Here is a 22,471-nt window from a genome sequence, read left to right on the forward strand (position 1 = left end):
GAAAAAAACTTTGCTACTGCATTCTTTTCTAAAGTAAATTATTTCCAAAACTTAAAATTCCAGTAATTATCATCTGAGGATACAATTCATATGCAGAAGGAAAGGTTTTTTTCCTTAATTCTTTTATGTATGAAATTTAGATTCAATTTTTTTTAATTTAAAATATTTTTATTTATATGCATTGGTGTGTTTGCCTGCATATCTGTCTGTATGAGGGTGTTGGGTACCCTGGAACACAACTATCTATTACAGATAGTTGTGGGTGCTGGGAACTGAACCAGTATATTCTACAAAAGCAACCAAGTACTCTTAACTGCTGAGCCATCTCTCCAACCCTATATTTAATTTTTTTTTTTTTTTCCCTGAGACAGGGTTTCTTTGTGTAATAGTCCGGCCATCCTAGAACTCAACTTTATAGACCAGACTGCCCTGGAATCACAGAGATCCACTTGCCTCTGGTTCTCGAGTGTTAGGACAGAAACATGTGCCACCACCGGCTGGCTAGATAAAAGTTTCAAACTTCTTATTTTATGTGAATGCCTGCATGTATGTCTGTGCACTGTATATGCGATGTTCTCATTTCACTAAGACTGTAAAACCAGTGACAGACTGATCATCAAAGAATAGTCCTCTGGAACACAGGCAAACAGAATAGTACCTCCAGTTCATTTAGCCTCTGGATCCGGGGGGTAAAATGAAGCTTATCAACATCACAGGCAAATGGTGGCTGCCAATCCTAGAAGAGAACAAAAGCTATTAGATATGATTTCTTAACACTAAAATTATTTTTAAATTAAAATCAAGGTTATGTAAACTATCTCTTATCAGTCAAACAAAATATAACTGTGAGGTAATTTTCAACCTATTTTCAACAGAAAATTTCAAGTATGTAATGAGTTCTTTCCCCCAAATACTGGTATCTGACACAAAAACCTCCCTCTATCCTGACCTAGCTCTGAGCCCACCCTCTGTTGAAAAGTCACTGATTTAGGTAAAAAATACTTATTGACATAAGTATCCTTCTAAAAAACAGTATAATATCAAATTATCTGTACAATGTTTATGGGATTTTTTGTTTGCTTTTTTTGTTTTTTGTTTTTGGAGGCTGTCCTGGAACTAGCTCTTGTGGACCAGGCTGGTCTTGAACTCACAGAGATCCGCCTGCCTCTGCCTCCCGAGTGCTGGGACTAAAAGCGTGCGCCATCACCACCCAGCTATCTGTACAATTTTTTCATACGGAAGGAAAAAAAATTATGCCTGCAATCCCAGCATTCTGGAAGCAGAGGCAGGAAGACTGCCACAAGCTCATGACAACCTGGGCTACATGGTGAAATTCTGTCTCCAATGAAGGAGGGAGAGTGGAGGGCTGGGCATGAGGAGTTGAGTTCAGATCCCCAGAAGACAGGCAGGCATGTACATGTAAACCCACAGCTGGAATACCAGAGAAAGGTAGATCCCTGGAGCTTAATGGCCACTAGTGTAAATGTTGAGGGTCAGGTTCAGTAAAAGACTATCTCAAGAGCTATGACAGAGGGACTGAAGAGATGCTTAGTGGGTAAGCACTTACTACCAAGTCTGAGACTCTAAATTTTATCTTCATATACCTCATGGTAGAGAAAGAACAGACTTCCACACTCGTATGGTGACATGCATGCAACCACACCCACACATACATACTAAAGAACAGGTTTTTTGTTTGTTTTTAAGGTAAAGAATGATGGAGGAAAAAAAGAATGATGGAGGAAGGCTGACTTCTGGCCTCCACATCTGCCCACATGGACATGGACATACACACATACACACACACACACACACACACACAAAGGTAAGTAGTTTATTTGATAGCATGCCTGAGGCCCTGGGTTTGCTACCTAGCATCCCACAAACCAAGTGTAGCAGCAGACCCTTGCAATCTCTGCATTCAGATGGAAGCAAAAAGTCAAAACTCAAGGTCACCCCCAATTATATAGCAAATTCAAGGATTTTCTTATGAATAAAATGTTTTTTATCAGGATCAATTCTTCAGCAGAAGGACAGTTGATACTTAAACCAATTTTTAAGGCTACTCTTAAAATGTCTACTCTATTCTTGACAGAGTTTCTCTGTAGCTTTGGAGCTTGTCCTGGAACTCGCTCTGTAGACCAGGCTGGCCTAAACTCACAAAGATCTTACCTGTCTCTGCCTCCCCTCCAGTGTTCTATCTTTTAGAGAAATCCTACCATCGAGGAACTGCTATGTTGAGGAAATAACGAGTAAGAAAACTGTTCAGTCCCTAACAGTGTCAAAAATAAAAAGGGGAGGGAGGTGTGGCTCAGTGGTACAATGTTTGCCTAACATGGGCAATGTGCTGAATTTAGCACCATTAAAAACAATTTATGTTAATCCCAGCACTTGGAAGGCAGAGGCAGGTAGATCTTTGTGAGTTTAGGCCTGCCTGGTCTACAGATTGAATTCCAGGACAGCCAAGGCTACACAGAGAAATCCTGTCTCAAAAAGCCCCACCCCCCCCACCCCACCCCCACCCCCCCCCGCCAAAAAAATCCAAATTATATATACATTGTTACCTAAATATGGTAGAAACTGGAAAACAAATATCTAACAATAAGGGTACAGTTGAAGGGGAAATGCCGTTTTACTATTTTTCAGTTAGGATAATGAAAGATATAATAACAGATAGTGATTATGGATGCACATCACTATTCAGCACTAATAATTTATACTCATACACTTGATTACAAAGACAAGTTTTATATTACAAATTTTAGCATGGCAAATAAAGACAAATGTTATAAGACAGACTTTTTGATAGGGAAAGATAATTTTCCTTCCTTACCTGGTTTAAACACAAACCAAGATATTTTAAATAATATGTTATTTCAAATTATGAGAGTGTTAGTTCAAGGAAACTCACAGCCTTTAATTCAGTTTCACACTCAGAAATGTATTAAAGCTGGGGATGTGGCTCAGCTGGTAAAGTCCTTGCTCCTGTCTAGTTCATCTTCCTGTTAGTGTGATAAAATACTTAAGTGGGACTAGGGAGATGACTCAACTGTGAAGAGCACTTGCAGCATAATCATGAGGATTAAAGCTTAGATCCCAGCACCAACATAACAAACTGGGAATCCCTGTACACCTGTAACTCCAGCTGGAGAGAGCAAATGTCCTTTCCTGGCCCCCTTATGGAGAGGCACTCATTCCTCCCAATTCCCCCCCCCCCCCGACACACACACAGCACTTTAGGAAAAAAGGGTTCATTCTGGTTCACAATTCAAGAGTATAGCCCATCACTGCAGGAATGTGTAAAGCAGCGGGAGCCTGAAGCATCTGGTCACACCATATCCAGTCAGCAAGCAAAGAGAAATGAATCAATGCATGCACTCTAGTACTCAGTTCACTTTCTCCACTTTATACAGTCCAAGATTTCCCCCAGGGAATCATCCTGCTGCCTACAAAACCATGGGTCTTCCCACAGCTAATCTAAGACAACACCCCCCACCATGCCCAGAGTCCTAGCTCACAGATTATTCTGGATTTTATCAGTTTGACAAGACTAGTCATCACATCTACAATATATTTGTGTGTGTGTGTGTGTGTGTGTGTGTGTGTGTGTGTGTGTGTGTGTGTGTGTGTGTGTATCAGCAGACAATTTTAGGGAATCATTTCTCCTTCCACCATGTGGGCCCCACGAGTCGCTCAAGTCACCAGCTTGGCAGGCAGCAAATGCCTTTACCTGCTGAGTCATCTTCCTAGCCCAAATATATAGTCATAATATGTTATCTTTGTGGTCTGAGACATATATACACTAAAGAGTTAAAAATGATAGGCTATTCCTTGAAGACCTGTTCTAAAACATAAAGATTCAGAATGACATGTTCCTGCTGAGCATGATGGTACACTCCTGTAAATCCCAGCACACAGGAAACAAAGGCTAGACAATCAGTTCAAGGCCAACCTCTGCTACAAGAAATGCTGAGAAGAGAGTGAGGAGATTGTGGTCTCAAAAACCTGTAAGAGTTTTATATGTGAACTGGTGATGGCTCAGAATGTAAAAGCATTTGTCACCCAAGCCTTGATTGCCTAAGTTTAGTTCCTGGATTCCATATAAGGAAAGCACTGACTCTCCAAAGTTATCCTCTGACCTCCACATCAGTACCTTGGTATAACCTTTTACATGCAAACACACACAATAAAATTAAAAAAAAAAAATTAAGTGTCATATGCATAATTTATGCTGAGTCTGCAGATTCAAATAAAATAACCTCTAAAAATGGCACATCAAAAGGACAACATGGCCTATAAGAGGGATCGAAAAATAGTATAATTTTTTCATTAATAGAAATCACTTCAAGGCTTTTTTCTTTTTCTACTGACCAAAACCAAAAAACAACGAAAATCAGAGAAAAGTGATAAATGTTCTTCCATTTTGAGGTTTTAAGGACAAAGCTATACTCCAAAGAAGAAATTTACAAAGTAGGTGGGGCATGGTGGCGCATGCCTTTAATTCCCAGCACTCAGGAGGCAGAGGCACTTGAGGCCAACCTGGACAGGTTCCAAAGCTACAGAGAAACCCTGTCTCAAAAAAGAAAAAAAAAAAGTTTGGGCTTGAAAGGTGGCTCAGAAGTTAAGAACACTGGCTGCTTTTCTGGAGGTCCTGAGTTCAATTCCCAGATACCACATGGTGGCTCACAACCATCTGTAATGAGATCTGGTGCCCTCTTCTGGTGTTCATGCAGGCAGAACACTGTATACATAATAAATAAATCATAAAAAAGTAATAATTATAGTTCCTGGGAATCCGATACCCTCCCCTTCTGGATTCTGTCAGCACCAACACACATTGTAAGTGCCACACACACATTTTTTAATAATTTTTATTTCATGTACATTTGTGTTTTGCCTGTGCATGTGTGAAGGTGTCAGATGCCCTGAAACTAGACTCATAGACAGTTGTGAGCTGCCATGTGGGAGCTGGGAATTGAACTCAGGTCCTCTAGAAGAACAGTCTGCTCTTATCCAGAGTCATCTCTCCAGCCCACAAATTTTTTTAAAACTAAAAAAAAACTCCAAAAGTTGTCCTCTTAACTTCACAAGTGATAAATAATATATATTATATATAATATATATATTTTTTTTTAAAATTTAGCCAGGCACTTGGAAGGCAGAGGCAGGCAAATCTCTGAGTTCGAGGCCAGGGTAGCCAGGGCTACAAAGAGAAACCCTGTCTTGAAATAGCAAAAATAATTTTTTTAACGGGAAAAAAAAGATGAGAAATATATGTATATAAGAAATCATTAAAAGGCTCTAAAAAGTATTTGTGGTTTTTTTGGTTAGCTGGTTTTGGTTTTTTTGTTTGCTTTTGAGACAGAATCTCACTATGTAGTCCTGACTGACCTGGAAGCCTATATTCTATACATGCAAACCAAGCTGGCCTGACTCATGCCTCTGCTGGGATTACAGGCATGCACTACCACACCTGACTTTAAAATTACACCCTATCTGGATACTCAACTATATCACAGAGAACTAAGACATATTTGACAAAGTCTAGGTAATTTAACCAAAAAGGCAAAAATGTTTACCCTCTATGAATAATGTGGATCCTAAGTCACTCTTACCCGACTGCCATTACAAGCACAATAGTTATAGTAAGCCAGATATAGTACAGCTCAACATCTGTAATCCCAGCATTTGTGAGCCTGGGGAAGAGGATTGCTTGTTAGGGACCAGCCTGGACTGTACATAGTAATAGGTCTGGCAGGGATACAAAATACTATCGTCTCAAATAAATAAATAAATAAATAAATAAATAAATAAAACAGAAATTCAGACTACAAAGCAGTCCTGCATAAATTTCCTTCTGGGATTTATTTTAATTTCCTTTGCTTTTAAAACTTTTTAAAATTTTTAACTTTCAAAACAAAATTTACAAGAATTGCATCATTAAAAGGCTCACTTATTTTCCTTAGCACAAAAGTAATGCTAAGGGAAGGCAATCAAGGAAGAACTTGAAGACTGAAAATCCTCAGAGGACTGAGAAGCAGGTAAACATTTTCTTTAGTTCCATCACTAACTTGGCAACAACCACTGCAACGGTCAAAAAGGAAAAATTAAACCATGTAAGAATAACTTTCCGCCAGGCATTGGTGGCTTTTAAGGACAAAGCTGTATTCCAATGAAAAAAATTACAAAGTAGGCGGGGCATGGTAGTGCATGCCTTTAATTACCACCACCCAGGTCTTAAGCTATGCTGGGAATCAAAACAATGGCCTGGGTAAGCATTTCTGTTGAGAGCTATAAACCCAGATCCTCAATATAATTCCAACTGTTGTTAAGAGTTTTAATGTCTGTTCCTCTGTGGTCCTCTAGGAATTCATATGCTGAAACTTAACAACCAAGGCAATAATATTAAGAGGTGGGGTTTTTGATAGTGGGTTAAAGCATGATGTCAGAGCCTGTTTGTGGGATTAGAACCTTTGTGCAACTAGTCTAGGTCTCCCTTTTACTACTCTTCCTTAGGAGCACACAGCATTTAAGTAGGATATACTTGAGTAGAGGAACCTACGTAGTTAGTCCTTGTAACAAAGATATGTGAAACTGCTGGCGGTTGTAGCGAACACCTTTAGTCCCAGCAGTCAGGAGGCAGAGGCAGGGGAATCTCTGTGAGTTCAAGACCACCCTAGTCTACAGGAGCTAATTCCAGGACAACATCCAAAGCCACAGAGAAACCCTGCCTTGAAAAAAATATATAAATAAATAAAAATTTTAAAAAGGACTAACATATACATACACAAAAGTATCGTAGCAAAGTATAAAAGAAGTATTAAGAAGTATCCTAAAAGATTACATAATTCCAAGGGCTTTAAAATTTTTATTATTTCTAACCATGTGTATATGCATGTGACTTCAGGTGCCCTTGGAAGTCAGGGGTGTGGAACCCCTGGAGCTGGCATTGCAGGCAGTTAGTTATGAGCTGCCTGACATAGGTACTAGGATCTTTACAAGAATATGAGACCCATAAGTCTCCAGACCCCATGATTATAAGCTTTTATGATTATGAATTCTAGTTTCTTTCATTGAAAAAGTTTAACTAATTGTTATTTTAGAAGAAAACACAAGACAGCAAACAAGGCAGAAGATACACTGGGGCTGTAGCTCACTGGCACAGTGCTTGCATGAGGCCCTAGGTTGAATCAATCCCTAGTACTACTATATGGACTCACACACATAAAAAAAAAAAAAAATTAATTAATTTTTTTTCAGTTTATAGATGTGGCAGACTTCAAATTAAAGATTCAGGTACTGAGAAAACCTACATCTGAATCAACCAAGATGTCAGCCTGAACTACCTGTGAGACTATGTTTGAAGAATAAAGCAGGGTGCTGGAGCATGGCTAAGCAGTTAAAGACATGAGATGCACAGTCATGAGAATTGGAGTTCCAATCCCAGAACCTGTATATCAAGCAGGACATCCTGCAAACACCTAATGCCCACTTCTGGCCTCTCAGGTACACAAGTTCACTAATCCCCACATATATATGCTCACATAAACAAAATATACACACACAAGTTCATCTTTAAAAAATAAAAACAAAGCCCAGCATTGACGGCGCATGAGTTTGAGGCCAGCCTGGTCTACAGAGTGCCAGGACAGGCTCCGAAACAATAAAGAGAAACCCATCTCAAAAAAAAAACAAAATAAAATAAACAAACAAATAAATAAAAACATATAAATAGGGGCTGGAAAGATGGTCAGTGGTTAAGAGCACTTGCTGTTCTTCCAAAAGACCTAGGTTCAATTCCAAGCACCCCCTTGGCAGCTCACAATCATTTGTAACTCTAGTTCCAGGGGATACAATGCCCTCCTCTGACCATTGTAGGCATTAGGCACTCAATAATGCACACATATGCAGGCAAAACATCCACCCAGGAAACAATGAGTAAAGTAGAATACGATAATGCATAGCTATAATCCAGAGTATGGGAGGAAGAGGCAGCATGATCAGGAAGTTCATGGTCATTCTCACTAAAAAGGGATTATGGACACCTTGGATTGTATGAGCCCCTCTCAAATAAACAGGATTATATTCTTCAGTCTTGTAGGAGGATCTCTGTGAGGGTTTTCTTTCAGAATTTTTTGGGCTTACAGGAGAGTAGGTAAGGGGTTACAGGAGTATGGATGACCCCAAAACAGACAAGTCACTTAAAAAGCCTCACCACAGCATGAATGATGACTTTCCTATGGCTGCAATGGATGGAGTCCTCCTTTGGTTAACTAACCTTCCCCACTCTACTCTAGCACTCCCAGTTTGGGTTTTTTAATCAAGATTTCACTCAGGCTGGCCTTGAACTCATAATTCTGTCTCTGCCTCCTGAATGCTACAAATACACTATCAACCCCAGGTATATTATATGGATTTCAAGGTCTCACTATATTCCCAAAACTAAACTAACCTAGAACTCATTATGTAACCCTAGTCTTTAACTTGATCCTCCTGCCTCTAAACCAATGCTGGGATTACAAGCATGCACCACTATGCCCAGTTCTTATTCTAGTTTTGATGTTGGGATTTTGCCTTTTTCCAAGTTTCACTTAAAAAAAAAAAAAAAAAAAAAAAAAAACTCTTCACTATAGGAAAATGAGGGATATGTATTTGTATGTATTTGGCACTAACTTTTGTCTTGGTACATCTGTTCCCATTCTCTGCTTAGCAATGGGAAAGGGGGGGAAACCCTTTAAGATTTAAGCTCCTGAAATCCATTAATTAATCTAGACAGTAGCCCTAGGTCAGTGTGGGATCCCTTTAAAGCAGGATGAGAAGGTATACACATTGGGGTAAACAGACTATCCAACCAAGGTCATGATGCAATCGGATTAAAAAAAAACTCTAGGGCTGGCTGGGAAGATGGCACAGTAGGTAAAAGTGCTTACTGCACAAACATGAAGATCAGAACTAGAATCCTCAGGACCCATATAAAGTCAAACACATTATAGACAGCATCTATAAATTCCAGTGCTCAGGCTGGGCTTTGGTGGCTCACGCCTTTAATGCAAGCACTTGGGAGGCAGAGGCAGGCAGAACTCTGTGAGTTCGAGGCCAGCCTGGTCTCCAGAGCGAGTGCCAGGATAGGCTCCAAAGCTACACAGAGAAACCCTGTCTCGAGAAAAGAAAAACAAAAAAATTCCAGCTCTAAGGCAAGGAGATACAGAATTCCCAGAAGTAAGAAGACTAGATAGCCTGGCATACACAGTGGAAGAACAAAAAGACTTCTCAAGCAAGAAAGAAGGACCAACATTCAAGGATTCTCTGACCTCCACATGGATATGTTATGAAATGTGCACTCTCATTTTCAAGAATGACTATGAACATAGACACACACAAAGGCACGTGGGACTAAAGGATCATGCCAGCACCACGAGGCTAAGAAACTGACTTTTAAGAATATGCGCCAGGCGTTGGTGGCGCATGCCTTTAATGCCAGCACTCGGGAGGCAGACGCAGGTGGACCTCTGTGAGTTTGAGGCCAGCCTGGTACAGAGCAAGTTCCAGGACAGCCAGAACTGTTACACAGAGAAACCCTGTCTCAGAAAATGGGGGGGGGGGGGGGCGCAACCAAGCCTACATAGTGCTCAGTGATAGAGGACTTACCTAACATAACAAGGCCTTGTGTCCATCCTCAGCACTGAAGGTGGAAAACTGTTACCATCCGATACCATATGTTAACTAGGATTTTTTTCTCAAACAGAAATTGCAGCATTAAGCCGGGCGTTGGTGGCGCACGCCTTTAACCCCAGCACTGGGGAGGCAGGCGGATCTCTGTGAGTTCGAGACCAGCATGGTCAACAGCGAGAGTACCAGGACAGCCTCCAAAGCTACACAGAGAAACCCTGTCTCGAAAAACCAAAAAAAAAATAAAAAAAAAAAAAAATTGCAGCATCAAAGCTGAAAGCTAATTACTATTCTGCACAGAAGTCACCCTAACAACTTAACCAACCCTTTACCCATGACTCCTCAAAAGTCACTTCCTTCTCTGTCCTGGGTACTCCTGACTCTCAAGTGTTCTGTCAGGCAAAATGACCAGTCTGACCAGGAAGTCAGAAATAAAATATGGCAAATTCCATTAATGGAACAAGGCAGACAGGAAATGTCCTCCACCCACTACACACACACCTCTGCATGTGCTAAGACTTGTCCTCAAAATAGTTAAGTTTCAGCTGACGGTTGGTGGCACACACCTTTAATCCCAGCACTTGGGAGGCTGAGGCAGGAGGATCTCTGAGTTAGAGGCCAGTCTACAGAGTGAGTTGCCAGGACAACCTCCAAAGCAATACAGAGAAACCCTGTCTCAAAAAAAAAAAAAAAATTGAGTTTCTTTACAAGCCCCCAAAACTGTAGCAGGACAAAAGCACTGGCTAAAATCCAGGAAATATAATTCCACACTGGACAAAGTGAGTATCACTCACTAAATACTAGAAAGCTCACTCTGAATTGCTCAACTACTACCTGTAACTGCAATAACACAAGCTCAGAAGTGCTTTACAACTGGTTTGGTCCTCATTCCCAGACTGTTCCTACTTTTGGTTGTGAGCCTAGCCTTTAACGGCTGAGCCATGTCTCCAGCCGGCTCTTCCTACTTCCATCTGGAAAAATAGCTACAAGAACTATTTTCTATATTTGTAATTTTTTTAATAATAAAAAGTTAGGGGATAGTGTGATGGCCAGTGGGTGAAACATTTGCTGCACAAGCCTGACACCCTGAGTTTGATCCCTGGGACCCATATAAAAACCAGATGTGGTGGCATGCATCCATAGCCCCCTACCCCAGTACTCTGAAACTTTCCAGCTAGCTAGCCAGAACTACACCTGGCAGAAACAGCACCTGGCTCCAAAACAAAATGGAATGAGAAAACAACTCCTAAAAGTTGTTCCCTGACCTCTATAGTAGTGCACGTGCAACTGCTCACTCTCTCCCCATACACACAAACAACACAGACACAAATACTAGAAGTTTAAAACTTAATTTGTTCGCTGGTAGTTATGGCTTTGTCAAAAAAGTAGTCCTTATATTGGGAAGAGGTAAGGGGCTTAAATGATTTTTGAAGTTTTGTGTGTAGAGTATATGTACATGTGTGTGAAATGTCCTGCATGTATAAATATACAATTGTGTGCTAGTACATTCACCTGTATGAGTGCAACAGACTGAGGAAGGCTCAAGTACAGTCCTATGTCTGCTTTATTCCTTAGGGGCAGTCAGTCTCTTGAAAGCTGGAGTTTACATTTCTGCACTAGGAACCCTGTCTCCTCCCTGCTGGGATTACAAGGGAATGTGGGTCCATACCCAATTTGTTATGTGGGCATTCCAATTGGAACCCAGTCCTCATGTTTGCACAGTAAATAGCTCTTAATCATAGAACCATCCTTTCATCCCTTATGTTTTGTTTTTTTAATTTTATGATTTATATGGCCAGGCCATGGTGGCACACACACACACATATAACTAAACATAAATCTTGGTATTTTTTAAAGTAAAAGATGAGGACCTAGCCTGTCGGTGGTGGCTCATGCCTTTAATCCCAGCACTCGGGAAGGAGAGGCAGTCGGATCTCTGTGGGTTCAAGACAGGCCTGGTCTACAAGAGCTAGTCCCAGGACAGCCTCTAAAGCCACAGAGAAAACCCTGTCTTGAAACACCCCCCCCAAAAAAAAGATTTATATGTGTGTGTTTGGTTGCATGCATATATGCATACCATATGCTGTAGAGATGAGAAGGTAGCTTCGGATCCTGTGGAACTAGATTTATGCATAGTTGTGAGCCACCATATGGGTGCTGGAAATCAAACCTGGGTCCCCGGTAGACCAAGTGCTCTTAATCCCAGAGCCATCTCTCCAGTCCTTTGTTTTCTTTTCAAACAAGGTCTTACTATATAGCCCTGGCTGGCCAGAACTGTTACACAAACCAGACTGACCTGAGATCTACCTACTCTGCCTCGTGAGTGCCCTCACTTATTTCTCTCCATAAATCCTAATGTGGACCAATAAGACAGCAATGAGTGGCTGGAAAGATAGCTCAGTAGCTAAGAACACTTGCTGGTCCTGTCCTGAAAAGGGCCCATGTTTAATTCCCACACCTATATGGCAGTTTACAATCCTCTATTACTCCAATTCCAGAGGATCTGATGCCCTCGTCTGGCCTCTATGGACAACAGGCATGCCCAAGGTCAAAGTACAAATAAATATGAAACAAAAAAGTGAGAAGTCTGTAAGATGATCCCATATGGTTTATTGAACATAAACCATACAAATTATTATAAAATTATATATAATGTAATACACATGTTAAACCCTCTAAAAGTTCCATTTTTGGCAAATTTCTGAAAACCTGTTATTCATGTATTCCAAACATCCTTGACTTTTACCGCCCTTTGAATTAAACAAGAAGCAAGTTCATGAGTTTGATCCCAGAATCCACATGATAGTAGAAACCAAACTTCTACAAATTGTCTTCTGACCTCCACATGTACACTACAGTATAGCATGCATGTATGTGTGCAAATACACTCTCACACTCACACACACGTGTCTCTCTGTCTCTCTCTCAGACAGACAGACACACCCACCAACCCCCCCACCCACCCCAGACTGCAATTGACATGAATAACCTCTGTTGTCATTAGCACTTCTACCTTACAAAAGTGTGTATGCTAACTTCCCCCTTGCTCTCCAGGAGAGTAGTTAACAAGCTCAAAGATGCTTAATGCATTACAACAGTCTTAAACCTCATGGCTATAAAAATGTAGATGAAGGATTCAAACAAACAACCAAAGGAAGTGAAAAGTGAAAAATAGCCTTTATTGTGCCATCTGGGGTTTGATTTAAATGTCTTTGACAATGACTTTTGGTCATTGTCAAAGGAGAAATTTGTGGAATCTGCCTAACTACAGCCATGTTAGATATCTGAAACCAAGAAAGTTACTAAAGCTATCAAATACATTTCCATCAAATTTGAGAAATTCAAAGATATTTACTGAGCAGCCAACTTTTTGACTATTAGCACCCCTAAAATTACTGACCTCCAAATATTACGTGACAATAACATTTGTACTTAGTCATCTAAATACTCAAGATGGAAATACTTGCATTTTAAAATCTTAATGTTTAAGGGTCTTACTTCTGAAAATAAGCTTGGCTATCCCTTATACTTTGAAATAAGGTTTATTGCTGTCTTTAAACTTGAAGTTTACACATAGCCTGATTCATCATTTTTTTTCACATTTACATTTCCACAAACTTTAGTCAACTCTTATGCATTCATATACAAAATGATGTAAACATCCTAAGTCTTTCACAAGTCAAGCAGCTTAAGACCCTCACTAAAAAAAAAAGTCCAAACCAAGGCTAAAGAAAAAGCTAAGAATAAAAGGAGACAGAAATGCTGTTAATTCTCCCCTTATCTACTAAAAGTATACCACAATCTCCAAACCCCTTTAATTTATCCACTAGGGTTCCAAAAACTCAATGAACAGAAATCATCTAGAGATAGACATTATAAAGCTACCACCATGTAAAATATTTCCTATTTCTTAAGGGTTTATTTTGTTTCCATATTTCAACTATATGAAACCACTTGTTCTCGCTTTCCTAATACAAAACACTTCCTAAACAAAGACTGTTTACATCTCTTAAGAAGCCTTTGTTCCAGGACCCCTCTTTTCAAGAGCTACAACTTCTGAATTTTCTTTCTTACGGTTATATCAACAGAAAATACTGGCAAACTCTTTCTACACTGGCATAGGAGTTTGTTAAACAAAGGAGGAACCAAGTCCCCTCCACACAAAGGAGGGCTCCAAAACATCACTAGTTATGTTTGTAGATTATTTCTTCCTCTTTACCCCTTTACTCTCAGACTGTAGTACAAAGTATTCTCAATACAAAATGGTGGCCATCATGTGTGACATTCAGAATGGGAAAAAGCAAAACAAACGCACAAATCCTCAAGACTGCCATTACTCTGCTAGCCTAGATGAGAAATGGGTAGCCAAACCTAACCACAGCAACACTATTTTTCAAAGAAAACAGCTCTATAAAAGGCAAAGAAGGCAAGATAAAGGACTTATCCCGGCCCTGGTATGCCACAATGCCAACATGGAGGACAGCTCACAGGAACCTAACTCGTCTAATATTTTGGTTTTTAATAACTAAGCCAAGTTTCCTAATTTCTGAATAACATCCCATTAATGCAAACGTCCAATATTCATATTCATCTTTCCAGACACATTAACGTAAAGCTATATCGCTTTACGTTTGCAACATACATGATCTATTCTTCAAAATTAAAACATTAAGGCTAACCAGCCTAGGGTGTAACTTCTGCAGGCCTCTACAGCAACAGAAATGTACCTTCCTTTAAGCAACAACAATCGACCCTGTTCCACTTCACCAGGGAAATGAATCTTATTTCCAAACATTTTCCCTATACTAGCTGACCTGGCCAGTTATTTTCTGAAGCATTTATTTCATTTTTGTTTTCAAAGTTGCCCAAGAGAAACTAAAATATGGTTTCTGTGGTTTATCTTTTTTTTTTCTGGTGGGGGGGGTTGTGGAAAGATAAGGCTTATTCAGGGATCTCCAACAGCTTTTCTAGAACAGAATGATTACGTACACAATCCCGCAACTCAAAATGCCATTACAAAGAGCAAGTTTAAGGAAGAAAGGGCTAAAGGGTGGGGGGTGGGGTGGGGGTGTCTTCCTCCACTTGTGTGGGAGCAGGGGAGATGGAAAATTCTTAAAACGGCAGCCAAGGCAGTTAAACCTCTCTAACCGTCCCGGCCGGTCCAACGGTCGTTTAGGCCAACTTAGACTCAGGCCATCCCAAAAGGTAGGCGAAAAACCTGGGGTGTCGCAGCGCATCCAGTTCCGGCTGTGCGGGGGGGGGGGGGGGGGGGGGGAGAGGCAGGGGACAGGGTAGGAGTGGGCCGGGCTCTTGGCGGACGTTGCAGCCGTTAGGGCTGGCTTCGAGGGACACCCCACCCCTCACAGCCCCCCAAGCTCGAGGCGCTAGAGCCACCGCTGGTGGGCCGAGTAGGGTGGGCTGGGGGCCGGGATGAAATCTCCCAAGAGCTCCTCTGACATCTCCCCTACAAACACGGCCTGTCCTCCTGCCAGGCTTCCCCGGGGAGCAGAGCCGCCCGGCCCGAAGGCCGTGTGGGAACGCCCGCCACGGTGGGCAGGCATCAGGGGGTCCCGCTGCCTGTCCTGCCCCCCACTTTCCCCAAAGTGCGCCCCCCGACACTTGCGCCCCCCAGCCACACTGGCGCTCCAGGCCAGACCCGCGGCTCCTCCCCGCCCCCAGCGGCGCTGGCCGCCCCCTGCCCTAGCCCGGCCCGGGGACTCCGGGAGGCCGAGGGACCAGGTGGTGGTGGGGGACCCGGGTCCGGAGGGTGGGGCGCTCAGGTGAGGGCAGCTCCGGGCCGACGCCGCCACCACACAAAGGACCAGGGGCTCCCGCCGCCATATTGAAAACTTTCCTCCTCACACGACAACTCGCAAGTCCCCCACCCCCACCCATCACACACCCCCGCACCCCGGGGAGGAGGCGAGGACCAGCCACCGAGCCGTGCGGGCCCAGAGCCCTGCCTCCGCGTCTGCGCCTCGGCCGGGCTCGGGAGGCCTTCCCGGAGACCCCCCTCCCCTCCGGCGGCTGCCACCACTCCAGCCCGCACCGCTGCCCGGCCGTGTCGCGCACCAGCCCTGGGAGCCGCACCGACCCGGCCCTCGGGCCGCGCTGCCAGAGCCCGCTGTGCTCGCAGCCCCGCGTCCCACCCGGACGAGCCCCCGCGCCTTCCTCCCGACGCCGCAACTCCCACCCTCGGAGGAACCCCAAACTTGACGGGGCCCGCGGGGCGACCACTCCCCGCCCCCGCGCCTCGGGCCTCCGGGGCCGCGCGTCCTCGTTCCCTCCCCTCAGCCGCGAGCAGGATCCGGGGTGCTGGCTGACTGACTCACCGCTGGCGGCCGCACCTTACAGATCCCAGTCTGCTCGGCTATGGGCCGGATCTTGTGGATGAAAGCGAAGGGGTCCGCGAACTCTTCCCAGCTGGGCTCGAAGACCGGACACTCGGGGGGAGGCAGGAACTCGCCCAGCGGGCCCGGGCCCCCGAGGGGCAGAGCCGGGCGCGGGCCTGGGGGCAGCACGGTAGCCGTCTCCATCACCGCGACGTGGGCCGGGACGAGCACAGGGCAGGCTCCGCGACCGCGGAAGCACGCTCCGCTCTGTCCGAAACCTGTGCGGAGGCGCAGCTCCGACGACAAGTCCGACTTCTACTAGCAACGGCAGCACCTAGGGCTTTTTCAGCCTTCCTCCGACGACGTCTTGCCGCTACCCCACGCCGTGCGCCTCCGCCGCCACGGCGAGGAAAAAAGTCCCTACTGCCACCCCGAGCCAGGTCCCACCCCGCCCCCTAGCCGGGAGGGGCTGGGGCCTTCCGCCGGGGATGGGTTTTATCCTTTATGGTTTCGGTTGACCCCCTGAAGTTTTCAGAATTCTTGCTCTCAAGAAGTTAACAGTCTCGCAGAGAGATCACATCCGCAATGGATCATTCAAACACGTCATACACTTCTCCACGAAGGATTTACATAGTTAAAAACCCTACGAGAGAGGCAGAGTACTGGAACCGGAGGAGGGTTCTCCAGGTAGAGAAAACAGCTTGAACACAAAAGCAGTGAAGTCAGCAAGCAATAGTAATGAGGATACTAAAGACACCGAACATTTGTTTTTCCTAGATATTGTGCTAAGTGCTTTGCGAGATTGTTTAATTGGTGAGGTAGCTTAAGCATATGCCCAAATCAACAGTTCAGACTGTTTATTGGAAAGTGGGGCTGTTGCACAGAAGTCGTCTCTGGGTTGGGCAAAACGATCTTGAAATAATCCAGTCAAGGAATATCGGGGCCCAAATAAAGTCAACAGTGCTATTAATTTTAAAAAAAAAGGATAGTGCAGCGGTGGTACCACACGCCTTTAATCCCAGCATTTGGGAGGCAGAGGTGGATCTCTTGAGTTCAAGGCCAACCTGATCTACAGAGTAAGTGCCAGGACAGGCTCCAAAAGCTACATAGAGAAACCCTGTCTCAAAAAACAATAAAAATTGAGAATTGATCCGGGCGGTGGTGGCACACGCCTTTAATCCCAGCACTCTGGAGGCAGAGGCAGGCAGATCTCTGTGAGTTCGAGACCAGCCTGGTCTACAAGAGATAGCTCCAGGACAGCCTCCAAAGCCATAGAGAAACCCTGTCTCGAAAAACCAAAAAAAAAAAAAAAAAAGAGAGAGAGATGTGTCTGTCCAAACAGCAGATTTCTCACAAGCTGAAAGGTACAACTAACCCTGAAGGAAAGACATCAGTCCTAGAGTTATGATCCCAACGTTGCTGAGATGTTGTCTCTATGAAATACAAACGTGGGGGATGCCCCAGAAAAAGTGAAAAGAAAATCATAAGTAGAACTTATGAAATGAAATGACTTCTTTAATCCAGAAAGCAGACAAACTCAAGGAAGGGCTCTATGCCACAGCCTCCATTAAGGAGGGATCCACAGCCCTTCCTTCAGAACAGCCTGAGGAAGGGTATTTCTCTTAGCCTCATGGTTTAGTTTTTAGTAAGACTCATGTAGCCGAGGCTGGCTACATGACTTTGATCTCCTGATCCTCCTGCCTCTGCCTCTTAGGTGCTGGGATTACAGATGCATCCCGCCACACTCAGACTATGCTTCCTTGATTTAAAAAAGAAGGCCCGGCGTTGGTGGCCAACGCCTTTAATCCCAGCACTGGGGTGGGGTGGGGTGGGGGACAGAGGCAGGTGGATCTCTGTGAGTTCGAGGCCAGCCTAGTCTCCAGAGCGAGTGCCAGGGTAGGCTCCAAAGCTACACAGAGAAACCCTGTCTCGAAAAACCAAAAAAAAAAAAAAAAAAGAAAAAGAAAAAAGAAAAGAAAAGCTAGATGTGGTAACACATGCCTTTAATCCCAACACTCAGGAGGCTGAAGCCAACCTGGTCTACACTAAGTTCCAGGCCAGCCAGATCTGTATCATCAAAAATCAAGGAGTCTGGAAAGATAGCTAAGCTGCTTCAGAGCATTTTATTCCTGCTTGAGAGGACATAAATTCAGATCCAGGGTCCATCAATTCACAAATGACTCCTCCCTCCTGCTTCGGGGAATCCGATGTCCTCTTCTGGCCTCTACAGGCAACACACACAAGCTAAAGATTTTTAAAATATAAAAAATACATTTTAAGCCAGGGGGTTATGGCACATGCCTTTAATCCCAGAACTCGAGAGGCAGAGGCAGGCGGATCTCTGTGAGTTTGAGACCAGCCTGGTCTACAAGAGCTAGTTCCAGGACAGCCTCCAAAGCCACAGAGAGATCCTGTCTCGAAAAAAAAAAAAAAAAAAAAAACATTTTAAGACAAAGAGGAAAAACTTCCCAGAGGTACGTAGCCTCCAAAACAGTTCAGCAATTCTTGGAGAAGGGAGTACTCCTTAGCTCCCTTAGCTCCCTAGGGCTTTGGAGCTTGAATAGACCTTTCTTGCTCCCTCATTCTGCAAATGAGATGGAACCAAGAGAGACAGGTAGCAACCTACTCAAGAAAAAGATCATTGTAAGGTGATACAGTAGGCTATAGAATTGTGGGAAAACCTAGGTATGAGATATAGAATTTGCCATATAAGGGGTTTTTTTTTTTTGAGTTTCACTATGTGTCTCTGATTAGTCTAAAACTCACTTACATAGACCAGGCTGCCTTCAAATTCAGATGTGCTAGGATTAAAGGCATATGTCACCTCACCCGACTTGCCATATTTTTTTAACCTTACTGATATTCATGATAATGTATCGAGGAGAGGAAAAAAATTAAGACAGGATTGCATACTTGTAGGCAAAGCTGGCCTGGAATTCACTGTGTAGCCCAGGCTGACCTCATTCCCAAGGGCTGGGATGTCAGATGACCATGTTGACTGAGGGAAATCGTTTATTGTCGCTCTTTTTGTTTTTCGAGACAGGGTTTCTCTGTGTAGCTTTGGAGCCTGTCCTGGGACTCACTCTGGAGACCTGGAACTCCCAAAGATCCTCCTGCCTCTGCCTCCCGAGTGCTGGGATTAAAGGATTGCGCCACCAACGCCCGGCCTATTGTCGCTCTTGTATGCCCGCATGTGTGTTAGAGGGTAATCCTAAAGTTGATTTCTTGTCATGTTCTCTGCCTTGGGAGAACACAGAACCCTTGACATTGACATCCTACAAACCAGGTAGGTTGTAATTTTGAGACTTCTAGACATACATGAAATATACATACATGAGTATACAACTGGAGGGTATGAGTTTAGGGGAAAACTCTCAGTTTTCATCTATGGGTTAGGCATTTCTCTCACTCCCAACTTTGAAGGTCTACTAGTCCTGCTTCTTCCATTTCCGGTAGTAACCCTAAATGATGAGATCCTACTGCTCTTAGATGAAGCAGCAGCTGTTTGGCTCCGCACAGACCAAACAGACGCCGAGGGAGCGGGCGGTTGCCAAGCTAGTAAAGACAACCTAGGGACTGAAAGTGAGGGCTCTCTGCTAAGGTAATAGCTCCCCGCCCCGCAGAAGACGCTTCCCCTTGCCCTTTATGATGTGTGTTTACATGGGCGGAGGGATCCCTCTCCAGCTGACAGCCACACCGCGGCCGGCTCTTCTTTTTTTAAAGAGCCTAGCCACAGGCGATGATTGGCCGCGGCCCGAGCCGCATCAGCCTCCGGGGGCGGGGCCAGGTCCGCATTGTCTAGTGTGGGGCCGGCTGGACGCCTCAGAGGCCGGCCCTGGCTCACCCCGGCCTGGAGGTGCCTGCCGGCTCTCAGATTCCCCGAGGGCTGGGAGCGAGGGCTGGGCGGAGCCGCAGCGCCAGGTTCCCGGGGAGAAGCGGGGCTGCGGTCCCGGCGGCCCGAGGAGAACCGAGCCCGCTCCGAGTGCCACGTCTCCAGGAACCCCCCTCCTTACTCTTGGACAACACTCCGCCTCCGCCCCGGACTCGTCCCCCCGACACCCCATGAGTGCTGGAGAGCCTTTAGATACATCCTTAGGGCTCGGTGTCTTCAGCCGGCAGTCCTCAGGCTCCCCCAGCCGGTTGAGTCCCGCCCCCGGGCCTGCACCCCAAAAACGCAGCCTGTGCCCTAAATCCGCCTGCTAGTCTAAGAGGCGCTGGCCTTGCTCCTTCCGGTCGCCCGGCAGGAGAGACCAGGCTTCTAGGTTCCAAACGCGAGGAGAGACTTTCCTCTCGCTCTCCGTCGCCCCCACCCCCATCCCTTGCTCGGGGTCTGAGCCACGGATGAGTGGGGCAGGCCGGGCTCCCCAGCTGCCCCGGAGGGGGCGGCGGCCGGCGCAGCACGTAGCGCACGTGTCGGTTCCGCTCCCCACCCCCTCCGCGCCGCGCCGCTGCTGCCTCGACGGGGCTCCGGGGTTGACCGTGCGCCTCCCGCGCCGGCCTCACCTCGGGTCTACCACCACCCTCCCCCTTCCCAGTTTTCCCAAATATCCGCGATGCACCGTCCCTATTTCTCATCTCCAGTTCACTGCCAACATCTGAACTCAGCACCCTTCGTGCTCTGGAAATTTTGATGCCAGGTGTCCCCTGGAGCAGCCATGGATGGGATGTCCCTGTGCTTTACTCGTTTTGTGTCTTTCCACAACGTCTTTCGCTACTCTTTATTGCTGGTTTATAGCTTGACATCAGTCCCCCACCATAGTCCCTGCTGCCTCCTCGCCACGTGCCCCACCCCTTGGTAAGCCGCTAGAGGGAAGGAGTAAAGTCAGTACCAGGCACGTGGGAGTTGCTCCACAAATATTTGTTGAATGGGAGGGGAAATGGCCTTGAGTTTATGCGGCTCCAATTGGCTGAGGATGAAGCCTTGGGCTGGACACGGAGAAGAATCTGCCTTTGCACAGGAAGAAGTCTCACAGTAACTCAACGGTGGAGTGTTGAGACAGCCCACGCAGTGGGTGAATAGTGCGATAAAGCGTCCTCGCCATTCCCTGCCCTGCTTAACTCCGCTGGAATCGGTGTCCCTCCTCCTCATCTGCAAAGCCTTTCCTGTGGGATATCTGTACTCTTTTGGTCCCCACCCCAGCTGACACAATGATAAAGGGTCTCATTATGGGCTCTGTCCTTGGAAAGTTGGTCTGGTCTTGGGGAGGCATCTTTTAACTAAATCCCACTGCCTCGTGCCTAAACATTTCTTAACACACAAGGGAGGAGAGAGGGGAAGATCTCTCCTAGACAAGCCGGGCACCAGAGCTACTGTTCCAAACCCTCGCCACCCTTGCAATCTGCTGAGTCAGATCAACTAAGATCCAAAAACTTTACACCTTCGGTTTACCTGGGTGTGAGGCTCAAAGAACTAGACCCTTGTATGGATCAGACACTCTCAAGTGGAATGTTCCCACGGTGGTGCTAGCCCTACCCTGAGGGGCTGGGAGGGGCAGAGAAACCCACACCAAGGCTTGGGCTTCAGGGCGTTTCTTCCCATTCAGGTTAGGTCACTTTAGAGGCCTGAGACTCTCAAGGAGCAATATTTAATATTTTTATGTTTTGTTTTGTTTTTGAGAGAGGGTCTCGCTATGCAGCTCAGAATGGCCTCAGAGTCACAAAATAACCCAGACTGACCTCAAGCTCACAGCAATCCTATAGCTTCAACCTTCCTTAGTTCTGGGCCGAGGAATGCCCTTGTGCTCCTGGAGAGTGAGAGGAAAATCATAGTCCTGTTCATCCACCAGCACTCAGGTCTCTAGGCTGAGAGACTCCTCTCACCATGTCCTGTTCCTCAGATAGCTCAAAGGTTTGGAAATCTCTGTATCTGGGGGTAACATGCTGGAACTTGCAGAACACCACTGCATCTACCATATCTGTTTAAAATTCCTGATCCAACCAAATCACATTAATGTCTAGCATAACACAACCTCCTAAATGCAAAAGGAGGCTTTTTCACATTTTTCTTCCCTGGCATGAACAACTGATGTGTAAAAACACAAAAAACCCTGAAATATTTCTCTAACACAAATAGGGCCACTAGCCAGAAGTAATTCATAGCCTACTAGACACATCAGCCCTGTGAAGTAGGTGGTACTGCTGTCTTAATTTTTCAGATACAGAAACTGAGACCCAGGTTAATCAAGATCACACTGATAATTGCAGAGCAAGGATGAGAATGGCAACCTCTGCCCCTGCCTTTGATCTTCCCCATACACCCAGGCTGACCTCTGAAAGGTACAATCATACATAGGGGCCTTACATCTCCCACCAGCTGCGCCTCTACCTTCCAGGTCCCACAACTCCCTTCTAGGCTGCAGTGGCTTCAAACTTTCGGTTCCCTTCAAGGTTTTATATACAGAGTAACAAAAGTTTCACAAAATATGCAGTGATTCACCTATAAGCTGGCTGAGCCTTATGAAGTTGATTTC

The 22,471-nt window shown here is 45.1% G+C and overlaps 1 protein-coding gene across 2 annotated transcripts in view; it reads right to left on the reverse strand.

Moving 5' to 3' along the window:
• Window positions 1-16,374, reverse strand: part of Kdm5b (lysine demethylase 5B) — a 63,347-nt gene extending 46,973 nt beyond the window's left edge. Inside the window, exons 1-2 of one of the 2 annotated variants that reach the window (XM_035445100.1) lie at window positions 16,002-16,374; window positions 659-736 (exon numbers count right to left, since the gene is read on the reverse strand). In XM_035445100.1, the coding sequence (XP_035300991.1) occupies window positions 659-736; window positions 16,002-16,205 (282 nt within the window). In that variant the 5' untranslated portion in view covers window positions 16,206-16,374. The remainder of the gene's footprint in view (window positions 1-658; window positions 737-16,001) is intronic. The other variant, XM_027417545.2, reaches the window with a different exon arrangement.
• Between the last annotated feature and the right edge of the window lie 6,097 nt (window positions 16,375-22,471).

This window comes from Cricetulus griseus, chromosome 5 (genome assembly GCF_003668045.3).
Source record: "Cricetulus griseus strain 17A/GY chromosome 5, alternate assembly CriGri-PICRH-1.0, whole genome shotgun sequence".
NCBI classification, from domain to species: Eukaryota; Metazoa; Chordata; class Mammalia; order Rodentia; family Cricetidae; genus Cricetulus; species Cricetulus griseus.